The sequence below is a fragment of the Anomalospiza imberbis genome, chromosome Z, assembly GCF_031753505.1.
Source record: "Anomalospiza imberbis isolate Cuckoo-Finch-1a 21T00152 chromosome Z, ASM3175350v1, whole genome shotgun sequence".
NCBI classification, from domain to species: domain Eukaryota; kingdom Metazoa; phylum Chordata; class Aves; order Passeriformes; family Viduidae; genus Anomalospiza; species Anomalospiza imberbis.
Genome location: NC_089721.1, coordinates 28,854,813 through 28,866,884, shown reverse-complemented (window position 1 = coordinate 28,866,884; position 12,072 = coordinate 28,854,813). Strand labels below are relative to the sequence as shown.

At 33.4% G+C, this 12,072-nt stretch overlaps 1 protein-coding gene across 6 annotated transcripts in view; it reads left to right on the top strand.

The window, feature by feature from the left end:
* The window catches only part of VPS13A (vacuolar protein sorting 13 homolog A), a 109,412-nt gene that overhangs the window by 87,311 nt on the left and 10,029 nt on the right, over window positions 1-12,072 (top strand). For 4 of the 6 annotated variants that reach the window (XM_068175866.1, XM_068175865.1, XM_068175864.1 and 1 more), the window contains 8 exons: window positions 1,227-1,372; window positions 1,492-1,573; window positions 2,210-2,323; window positions 2,730-2,805; window positions 2,906-3,069; window positions 3,443-3,488; window positions 3,756-3,879; window positions 4,796-4,910. In XM_068175866.1, coding sequence (XP_068031967.1) covers window positions 1,227-1,372; window positions 1,492-1,573; window positions 2,210-2,323; window positions 2,730-2,805; window positions 2,906-3,069; window positions 3,443-3,488; window positions 3,756-3,879; window positions 4,796-4,910 — 867 coding nt within the window. Of the gene's footprint in view, window positions 1-1,226; window positions 1,373-1,491; window positions 1,574-2,209; window positions 2,324-2,729; window positions 2,806-2,905; window positions 3,070-3,442; window positions 3,489-3,755; window positions 3,880-4,795; window positions 4,911-7,061; window positions 7,638-12,072 lie in introns of those variants that run through there. The other 2 variants (XM_068175868.1, XM_068175867.1) reach the window with 1 other exon arrangement.

Here is a 12,072-nt window from a genome sequence, read left to right as displayed (position 1 = left end):
TAGGCACTGGAAATAACAATTGAAACAGCTGATTTAAAAAAAAATAGCCAAGAAAGTATTTTCATTTCAACCACTAACCTACTGTTGCATTCCTATGGCTTACTTGATGGATAATTTTTTTTTACTTTATTATTTATGAGTTCCTTGCAAAATGCTCTGGTTTGTGTGCAGACAGGGTAATGCGGATTGGAGAATGGCATAATTTCTTAAAAACATACACAGCCAGGGTAGGAGATTAGTGTGCAGCTGACATTATTACAACTGTAATAGGACTTTATAGGCTCTATAACAGTTGGTAAGAGAGTCTCTCATCTATCCATGGGAGGTAGATCGAAGAATGATTTGATTTGCACCTCTTCACAGTGCCTTGTGAGATATTAGAAATTATATTTGACAAGAAAAAATGCAGGGAGGAAATAGGATGGAATAAATGGGCTTGAGTTTTTAGTAAAAGATTAGTGGTTATGGATTGAGTGACAATGATTCTGCAGGGTAAGCGGTGTATCACTGACATGAGCTACAGTTAAGCTCTCTTATAACATAATGAATGTTGCATGATACTGTCTTCAGAGAGTCAGAAACAAGCGTAACTTCCTTTAATCTGATTTTAAAAACTGCAGGATAGATTTCTAGGATAGATTTCTACCATTTTGTGCCATGAAAGCCATTTGAGCAATTTTCCTGAATTTTGTTCTTTTCTGATTTCTTTGAAACAAATGCTTTGGTTAGTTCAGGTGTGCACAGGTAGGATTTTTTTTGTATGCATATTCTAGTAATTATTTGGCACCTGCAAAACTTGTGTTAATAATTACTTGTTTTCACACTTTTATGTTACATTCTTGCTTGGACACTATGCTGTGTTGTTATTTTCTGTCTGCTTTGATTTTGGGTATAACTTAGAGAAACTAAATGTTTTAAAAATGAGTTAATAATCTAAATTATAGCTGAAAGAATCAGGAGACCATCTCTGAAAATAGAAATAAGCAGTTTCAAGTTCTTGTTTTCTTAGAGGTAGTTTAAATTCTTCACTTCAGCTTTAAATGTCAATGGGCTTTTTTTGGCCTACATTATGTATTTGTGTATTCTGTTACAAAGTCTGACGGGTTTCAGTCCGACTAGAAATGTCTTAACTCAATTTTTAAATCATCTAAAACATTATAAAGATGGAAATACTGTACATCTAACAACTAACCATGTTATTTCTCAATCTTGTTTTTATCCTTCAGTTACACTTGAGCTTTTCACTCAGTACGGGTGGAGAAGATAGTAACAAAGAAGAAAGAAAGAATGAATTGATACCATTTCAGTCCTTGAATCTCCTCCTGAAGAGTATAGGGGCCACCCTTACAGATGTACAAGATATTGTTTTTAAGTAGGTTAAAAATACGAATGTAAAAATCACTTACAAAGTTTATACCAATATTACATATGTTGGCTTTTATTTTGTTCTGCATAGTAAGGATTTACTTTTTTTCTTGTCTCTTTTTTTAGGTTGGCATTCTTTGAGCTCAGGTATCACTTCTATACTACACAGCAGCTCCAGACAGCAGTTGTAAGGCATTATTCAAAACAGGTGAGAATAATGTCAGTATTCCAATAAATTTTATTTTGAAACTGCTGCTGTGCACTTTCATTCTATTAAAAAAAATAAAATTTACTTTCATCCTTGCATTTATATACAAAGGTTAAATAAACACAAACCAATTACTCATTAATAGGATTTTATTGCCTTGCCAAGTGGCATGGATAACAAAACAGCTTCCTGGAATAGGTAGGGAAAGCAAACACAGTGGAGCTGTGATAGAACACGATTGGCATTAAAATCCTAATGCATTTTCTTGGACATTAGTACTATATGAATCATTATTCCTTCTTGGCTTTTGTGTACTGTTGAAAGTCCTGTCATCCAGTGGAGAGAATCCAACAAAAATACTTTCACACAAAAGTATTAGTCCTCTCCATCCTTCATTAATAATAAGGGGCTACTGAAATGCTTTTAGGTGCTGTTGTTTCTTGGCTGACATAATATGGTTTACTCACTGATTTTCTCATCTTTCTAGTACAACTACTTCTACTTCTCTGGACAATTTTGAGGTTTTTATATTCAGCTCATGTTTCTTTCCCTGTTTTCATCTGAGATACTACACTGTTTGCCTTTGTTTTAGTGTAATTTAGGAAATATTTTCACTAATACCTATTTTCATTTTAGGCTATTAAACAGATGTATATTCTTATTCTTGGCCTTGATGTGTTGGGTAATCCATTTGGATTCATAAGAGGCTTGTCTGAAGGAGTGGAAGCTTTTTTCTATGAACCATACCAGGTAAAATTCTCTGCTGCCCTTTTACAAGTAGATGGATAGACATTGTATTGAAAATCTATATTAATACCTTTTTGGTTTTAAATTTTGATTTAGAATTTAAAATTTCAAATTAGATTAAAAAGGACAGAGATGTCTACTTAATTATCAAAAGGCTGTTTCTTACAGTTCATACCTTAAATCTTTCTCTTCTCCTTAAAATAAGCAGACTTCAGGGAATCACTTAGTATTCTGAAATTGTCTGTCTTTCTGTCACAGGAGCTTTTGTGGGTGCTTTCACACTTTATCACTCAGTGTCATCCTGTTTTCCTCTTTGTTACATATAAATCCCAATAAAACAGTAAGATTTAAAAATACATAACACATACTATTCAAAGCTCATTATGAGTGTATCCTTTTTTTCTCATAGGGAGCCATCCAGGGTCCTGAGGAATTTATAGAAGGAATGGCACTAGGACTTAAAGCACTGGTAGGGGGAGCTGTTGGTAAGTTTTAGTGCTCTGATGGCAGTTGGCCTAACAGTAAACAATAGAGGGGAGTATTTGTAAATTGCATTCGAATTTTATTTGGTTTATATTTCAATAGGTGGATTAGCAGGAGCTGCCTCAAGAATCACAGGTGCTATGGCAAAAGGAGTAGCTGCAATAACTATGGATGAAGATTACCAGCAAAAAAGGAGAGAAGCCATGAATAAACAACCCACTGGTCTGAGAGAGGGTATCACTCGTGGTGGAAAAGGACTAGTTTCTGTAAGGAGGAAAACAAAAATTAATTAATTTTATGCAGGCAGGAGTACCAGGTGCTTGTATTCACCAGAGAGTTAGTTGTTGGTTTTCATTTTTTTTTAGTTAGTTTTTTGTTAGTTTCTTAAATTTAATTTTGGTTTTGCTGGTGTAGCACTACAGTTAAGTGATAGTTTTATAGAAAAATGCAAGAGGGAGAAAAGAAGGCAGAAACTGTGAAGCAGGGGCCTCTAATTCTGTTGGCTTGTAGTGAATTCTAGAATACTCCCAACATATATACTTTGAGGCTATTCACCAATGAAGTAGAAAGAAAAATGTTAAAAATGAAAAATATAATATGGAAGCATATTTGTAATGTCTGTTTTGTTTATCCTGGTAGGGTTTTGTCAGTGGCATAACAGGAATAGTTACAAAACCAATAAGAGGTAAGTTTGGTCTTGATGCATTAACTGTTCACACAATGGTAAATTCTTGATACTTAATGAGCTGTTGTAAATCAGAGTTATAAAACTCTTTGCCAGGATTTTATATTCCTGCTGGCTTACTGTTTAAACACTCTTTACCTGAACTTTGTGTGGAGACTATGTAGTTGTATAGCAAATAAGATTTGTAATTAAATGGTAATAAAACTTGTTAAGATTTTAAGAGAAACTCTGTGGTTTACAATAATTTACACCTTTTAATGCTTTTAGGAGCTCAGGAAGAAGGAGCAGCTGGTTTTTTCAAAGGTGTTGGAAAAGGCTTAGTTGGAGCAGTAGCTAGGCCCACTGGTGGAATCATAGATATGGCAAGCAGCACATTTCAGGGTATTAAAAAGTAAGTAAAATAAGTGTACAGAATATCATATGGCATAGAGACAATAATACTAATAGTACCTTGTGTCTTTGTATCACTTTTATGTTATTTACGTAATAAATAGGTGGCTCTTGAACATAATACACACTTGATATAATTTAAAAAACACAGACACAAATCTCAGGTATTTCTAGCATTACTAAAAAAAATGCTAGTTTAAATATCTCAGCAGTCAGGCTTCCTTCAGCTGATGATTTTTAACTTTTACCCAAAATAAGCAGGAAAAAAAAAGAACTTCTCAGATGAGTTCAAAGTTAATTTATATATAACTACTTTATGAAGTGAGTTCCAAGACCACTAGATTAAGCCAGTCTGAGAACTATGTTAAGACTACATTTAAATATTGTGATAATCTCACTTTAATAAATTCATTGATGAAGATTATTCCATACTTTTACATGCAATAAAGGAGGAGATAGTGTTTTGAAGAGGCACTTAGTAACTTTAAATACAATTGTTCAGTGGCCCTGTTCTTAGTAAGTTGGATCACTTCTGTTACCATAAGAATGCCAGTCACTTTTGTTTCCCTGTTGAAGTTTTTTAGCAGAGAATTGGAAGAAAAATATAAGAGTGAAATATGGTACAGTTGTCTTTGCTTTTGAAGTCTTGAAGTGCAGTAGTTAGAAACTGATTAAGTATTTGCAGGTATGTGCTGCTCTGTGCCATCTAATTTGATAATTGTTATTCTTGGAAATAGATGTCTGAGTCTATTGCTGTTTTATGTAATGTCTGTTACTATGCAAAAGTGCATATATAGACAACAGTAGTTGTTATACGACTTATATTTAATTTGTATACGAAATAATTTAGTTCCTTAGCTAAATAGTATAGTTGAGTAGAGATACAGATATGTATCTTAAATTTTCTGCTTTGTCAGGGTTGCAGATTCATCAGAAGATGTGATAAGCCTGCGACCACCTCGCTTCTTTGGTGAAGATGGGGTTATTAGACCTTACAGATTAAGAGATGGAACTGGAAGTCAAATGTTACAGGTGAAGAAAATGAAAGATAAATTTTTGACATAAATTTAAACACATCTTACATAGAAATAAATACTTTAGAATTTCCCACTTCCTAAATGTCCATTCAGTTCTTACTTAGTAACTCAGTAGTCAAGAATTTAATTTAATTTCTTAGGCTTGTAACCACACTGGGGATTTGGCTGCTGTGGTGCAATTTTTGAGGAAGACACCTTAAAGTAGATCAGTATATCTATAAAAGTTTATTCACAGAGCATTCTGAAGAAAGAGAAAGGTTTATATGTACAAATCATAAGTTTTATGCGTTTAATTTTTTTTGGTAAAAATTTTTGATAAATACACATTGTTTTTTTCAGTAATTTTATAATACATAGCTTAAACAGTGACTTCTAAGTCTCAAATTTATGTAAAACAGCATTTTAAAGACACTTTGAAATAGTTGTATTTGTGTCATACTGAAGCCTTTGAAAGAACATAAACAGTTCTGAAATGGAATACTGTTTGCAGGAAGTATATGCTGAACAGCCCTTACTTTTTAGTGATTCATCTGCCATTTAAGCACATTTGACTCAAAAAATTCCCCTCAGAAAGGGAAATAATTTCAGCTATGACACACACAGCTTACTGAGTTTCTGTTTTTTTCCTTTTGTTAGAAATAAAACTTCTTTCTAGAAATGTTCAACCATAACAAATAAAGTAGTAATTAGTGATTGCATAAATTTAAACAGAATTTAAAACATATATGTGGAAGGATTCACAGTGTGCTACAAAAATGTTGTACCAGAATAACCTTTCTGGAGAAGTAAATAAGAATGTAGTAGCCTTTGGAGAGCATTTTATGACTAATTTTGATTATTGCTACAGCTGTTTATTCCATACTGAGTTCCACTCTTGTTTCTGTTTCTCCTGCATTTCATTAATTTGTCATTCATTTTCTGTTAGAACAAGATTGATCTGTTGGGGACACTATGTTCATTGTTCCATTCACTTGTCATGTAGTTCAGCCAACTGTGAAAGTGCTTTGATAATAAATACTGTACCTGTGCCTTTCTTTTAAATGAGATGGCTTTAACCTGTGCTCTCCAATTCATAACTGGTGTTATAAAGCCTTAACTACCCTCTGATCTCTAGTAGTTAGAAGCTACTATTGACGGATAGCATAAATTTGTTACTAATCTTCATCCTCTTTTTGTTAAGAAAATAAATTTTAAAACATCCCCTTGTGTGTTTTAAAGTATATTGCTAAAACCAATGCTGGCAAACAGTCAACTCTAATGAGCTGACTTTACATTGCGTTTGCTTCTTAAATTTGTAAATTTATATTTCGTTTTTTTTTTTTTTTTTTCTGAGAAACCTTTATAAAAATCTGCCAGGTAACATGTAATTTTAATTCTTCTGTATTGTGTGGTTGAGTATCTTCCATCATCCAACTTAAAATACCCTAAGGTGTGGCCTTGTGTAATGCCTTTGATATTTTGTGATGGGAGCCACATTTGAATGTAGTTAAAACTGAAGGATTGTTAGCTTCATGTTAGTTTTTGCTATTAATGATTCTAAGGCATAATTACTCTTGCAAGAAATGTTTTCAGAGCTCCGAGCAGAGTAGACAGCTCTTCCTATAGACAGTCAAATAAGAAAATAGAGATTTGCATTTTTTTTCCCAGTCATTAAGTTCTGCTATAGGACATTTGGAGTCTTAATTTAACCCTTACATATACTAATGTTTTTGGTTCTTAGTGTTTGTGGTTCTAGAGCTGTTACTTTGTTTTGCATGACACTCAGTGTGTTGCATGTCCACTATTTCAAAGAGTTTGAGAAGAATAATATTATCTTACGGATAAAAAGATTTCTCTCCCCTTTTGCAATGCTTCTTTGCATACAGATCTGGTGACTGGTCACACTGTGGTCACTGTGTTCTAGCTTTTCAACAGAATGCAGGATTAGGCTGGAATAAAACTTCTTTTGGTGATTTGGCGATTGTAAATGCTGATCAAAGGAAATAGGATATAGGTTATTCTGTGTGCTCATACTGTGCCCTTGGGATGTCACATCAGAATTTCAGTTTCCTGTGGTTTTATTTTGCTTTAATTAACAAATTTGCCAGGCAAACTAGTACTTTTAAACTAATACTTCTGCTTTCTTCTTCCTTTACCATGCTTTCAGAAAAGGCAGGCCTACAAAGAGTGGACTATGGCTCACAGTAGTAGTGATGATGACGACAGTTAGGAGAATGTGGATTGTAACAGATATACGTGGCCTTGTCACATTCTTTTGACCTTTAAGTTTTAAATGTTGCTGCTATAATTCCTGCTGAGAAATTGGGATTTTGTGATACTAAAGTCTTACTTTTTAAACTGTGAAAAAAATGTGGGGATAATTAAATGTATGATGATGAGTGCTAGGCAAATAGGCAAATAATATAATAAAGATAGTCTTACAGATAAAACCAGACATTAGGTAAAATGGTATTGAATAATATGAAGAAATAAGTAATACCATGACTTAGAGTTTATTTCCAGATGTATTTTTATCAGCTCTGTTTAATGTTTTTTGCATTTATATAAATGTTTAACAGGGTTTATTTACTGTTGCTTTAAATGTGTTTAGTAAAACTTTACTGATTTGTACAGTCCTTATTGGTGTTAAAATGCTGTTTGACTGTTTTATTCAATTACTATTTCAAAAGTATTTTGTCTGCTTTTCTTCTTAACAATAAACATGTCTAAAGTATATCTAAAATGGATTCATCTGTTCTGTTCCAACATTGTTTCTCATGTTGCCTGGAACTAGACAGTGTAAGAACACTAAATGGCTTATAAAAGCATTTCATAGATAAAATACATACATTTTTCAAGAAACATTATCATAAGCTTTTAGTTCTTCATTTATAATTTGTTTTACCATAATTTTTAATACTTATTTTGTTTAACTTTTGGCATCCTTAAACATGTAAAATAACAGTTTATTTTGGTTTTTATTTTGACTAAAAATTATTTGTTTTGTAAGTCAATGTTTTTATTTTTATAACAACAAAAAAAGTAAAAAAATTGCCCCAGAACTAAACTCCATGTAAAAACCACAGACAGATGTAAAAAAACACCAGTAGTCCTTCAAGACATCTTGTAATAAAACATACATAATATGCAAAAGTGTTTAGTTTTTTATTCACCTAGACATTGGGGGGTGAGGGGAATGTGTGAACACTGATCGACTACAATTTGGTATTATAAATTCTACCAAATACCTTTACAATTTTCTGGTTTCTTAAAAAAGTATTTATTCTATATACACTGAAATATTTGCACAATTTTCGTGTTATTTTTTTGTGGTTTGTTACTAAATTCAGATTTTTGTGTTGCACTTTAAAGATATCTTGTAATAGATAATTCTGTACGAGTAAGTATTATAATGAGAATTAATTTTTCTGACACCATCTGAGCAGTTGGCATTGCTCTAAAACAATAAGAGCTTCTGAAATGTTTGCATATTCAGTGAGGTAATGTTATGTCTTTCATTGTCTGTTGGTTTCCATTTATCAAAATTCTGGGGGAAGAACCATTAAAATTAAGATTGGTTATTGTTATGATTGGCACTGTGCATTCAAAACTGCTGTATAGGGTGATCTCTTGGGCAGTTATCCTTTGCCCTTAATGTCACAGAGAAAAAGGGGGACGAACTAAGTTTGGGAGATGGTTTTACGTAAAATTGCTGATGCTTATGATTGCTACAGTTCATGTGTTCCTATTTGTTTTGTAATGCTGTCACCTCAAAAGGATGCCTTGCAGAAACAGATGAAAGGCTCTTTAGCAGTGTGTTACTGCCTGAAACATTGTGGGAAGGATTTTGAATGTTTCAGGTACAAATGGATCTCCCATGTTTCTTTGAAGAACATAGGAAATAATTTTGCTCTTCAGTTCTGAAGAAAGACACATGATGTCAAAAGGTTGAGGAAATTGTTAAGTGTAACATAATGGAAAGGTTACTGTGACATTTAATTAACTTTACTAGGTTTTGAAAATTTGGAATAATGTTACTTGACGTTATCTTTTTCCTTTGCGCTGCTTTACTGCAATTTGGTTTTTTATCCTATACAATTGTTTTTCTTTTGTAATGACTGATCTTAATAGAAAATATATGTGAATTTTATGAAAAAACATATTTCTTCCTCATTCTAAAACAGCTTTAGAAATGTCAGTTTTTTGACAAAAAATTGACCTAGGTTTTAAATTTTTTTAACTTAAAATCCTCCAAGTTTATGCAGAACATGGAGGTAAAATTAGTACATGAGTGGTATTATTTCTGGGTCAGATATTACTAGTTCAAGTTGCAATGCATATAAATGAAAAGAATTTGGTTTTTACTTCCTAGATTAAAAAGTTGTAGAATGCTAACTAAAAAAAAAAAAAAGCCCAACAAAACTAACCTCTCCATTGGAGATGAGGAGTTGGCAAATATGATTATATGCCCTAGATTATTTTGTCTCTTTGGCAGAGCATAGTTCTATTTTTCTATATCTGATGGTTTTGTATTAATAGCAAATATAGTAATTTTGGACAAGTATTTTACTTGTTTCTCTCTTGAGTCTAGGCTTCTCTGAACATACATAGAAAAATAAATAAATTGGATCTGTGGATATGGGGATTTGGGATAACAAAAAATTTTGCCATCTGGGATATTAGTAGTTACTTTCTCTTTAGGTCATGGGGCAAAAAGCTGTGAAAACTAATAGCGGAAACTGATGTTCTTTCAGGATGGAAAAATCCCTAGAACTAAAACAAAAATGCCGAAACATGTAATTTCTTTAGAGATTTAAAGTAACCTAGCAAAAAAGAGAGACCACATTTTCAAATTTTTTTTTCTTCAATTTAAAGTATTTTAACAGTTGAACTTTTGGCTTCATAATTCTGCTATCCCATGCCTTTTTAACTGCTGAACTGAATTTGAATCCCAGAACTGTCCCTGAAAACTCCAGGTCTAAGTGCCCTCCTTTTGTCTCAGATTGCTAAATTTTGTGCAGTTGACAAATTGACAATGCAGCTTTTCCCAAGAGTTCAGTTTTACTCGTACAGTGACTTGTATAATTTCCTCCTTGCTGAGTTGATTAACAGGCTGTGCTGTTTACCTTTCATGTCATCCAGAACATCCCTTTTGTTCAGGCCTCTCTGGTGGTCTGTTTTTTCTCAAGATGCTTTGTAAACATAGGTCAGTGCTAGGGGATACTTTAGACAGTTTCAGGGATCATTTAGTAGACTGTTTATGCATAAATTGTTATTAGTAATTTCCAGAAGCAGCAGACATGTGAGGTCTTGGCCCTGCCAGGGAATAAAGCTGAAACACTGGTTTTGTGCTTTTGAAGCTAAGTCATTAGCAGTTGAGCCGTGCAGTCAGTGGTTCTCTGTGTCAGTGCCTACCCAACCTCAAAATACATGCAAAATATTTTTGTTATTATTTTTAATTTTCTTTTATAACTTGTGGGTTTGTGAGGATGCTTATACTGTTTTGTATAAGGTAGCTGCACAATTATGTTGCTTAAGAGAAGGTAGTCCTTCAAAGCTGTGCTTCAGTACTATATCCTCTTGTATTGGAGGCATTCATCTTTTGGTTTAGTGACTCTTTTTTGGTCATAAGCTTTGTATCAGGTAGGATGTTGAAGTGATTTGAGCAGGCCCTTGTTCCTTAGTAGTCACACTTTGGTTGCCAGAAAGAACATCCGAGGACTTGGAAAAGTATGTCATGCTAATCCTTGATATCTTTCCCTCACTGCTCTTGAGCTTGGTTTCAAATCAAAACATAAACATCCATATCCTGTAGTACCCTAAAACTAAGGTTTCACTTTGCAAAATTACATTCTTTATGACATTCAAAATAATTCCATTTTTATTTGACATTATCCAGACTTACCAGGTATTCATGCATGCCATCTAGTTTGCTGGTCCCTTTACTGAGTCACAGATGTCATGATCAGTCCTACTTTGGAAAACCTTGTCTGTCTAGGTTAAAGGAAAAAGCAGGATCATTGCCACTTAAATATGCAACATTTGGATACTATTACATAGCCATTGCCCAATCCCAAATAGAAGACAGGTATGGGAAACTGTCTGAAACCAGCTGACACCAGTTGTTCCAGAGGAATATGAAGCTTGCATTACTCAATTTCATTTCAACTTGATTGTGACTGAAGCGTAAAGACGGTATTCTTTAATTTCCCTGCTGATGCTGTAATCATGCTTCAGATGGTATGAATCCAAGAGTTTTGGTTGTATTGGCAGGAAACAGAACACCTAGATGTGGTCATCATGATGAAAGTGAAGATCAGTATGAAGATCAGTTTCTCCATTTCAGCTGCTCAAACAAATTCTCCTCTGTGTTCAGATCAAAAATGTATTAAGATAATTCTGCCAGTCAGCATAAGCAATTTATATTTTTGCTGTGAAGAAGGAGTTTTGCATTCTGAAAGAAAGCTGCTGTTCTAATTTTTACTGTCTTGCTGTGGCCTTAGATTTAAATGAGAACCACGACCACAAATTCCCACTGATTTTAATAAAATCAGGTTGATTTCAGAGTTACTGTTCAGCATAGCTAAATGGAATCTGAATACAGATGCTTACACATCATGGACATTGCACATTAGGATAACTGAAATGAGGAAGTAGGTAATAAAGGATTATAGGTGATTATTATTCATAAATGATGAAAAAATTTTGCATGGTGAAAAGTGAATGTTTTACATGTTACTTTTTCTTTAACAGTTTTTCTCCTTTCTTCACACTCATTCAAGCTACATCTAAGAAGTCACCTAGAAACTGCTTAGAACTATTAATTGTTTCTGTGGGGAAGATTGGATAGGTAATTATAAAAGGTTAGCCTCGTGAAATAAGCAATTCTATAGCTTTTGAAAAAGTTACCTTATAATTTGAGCTGAAAGATGCATTCAGGGTTAGACTAAGTTTGTCTAACAGTGGATTGCCTTCAGAATTCACACATTTGGACAGTAACCGGTTCACAGGGAAATATGCTGGTAATCCAGATGAAAGTTAATTTGAGCATCAAGCGAGAACAGCAATTTTTAACCACTTTTTAAGCAGTAACAGCCTTTTCAGTGTTTTTTTACATACTGTTTCATCTGAGTGAGTACAAGAAGGTTGTCAAACATTCTGACTTAAGTATCACGTAT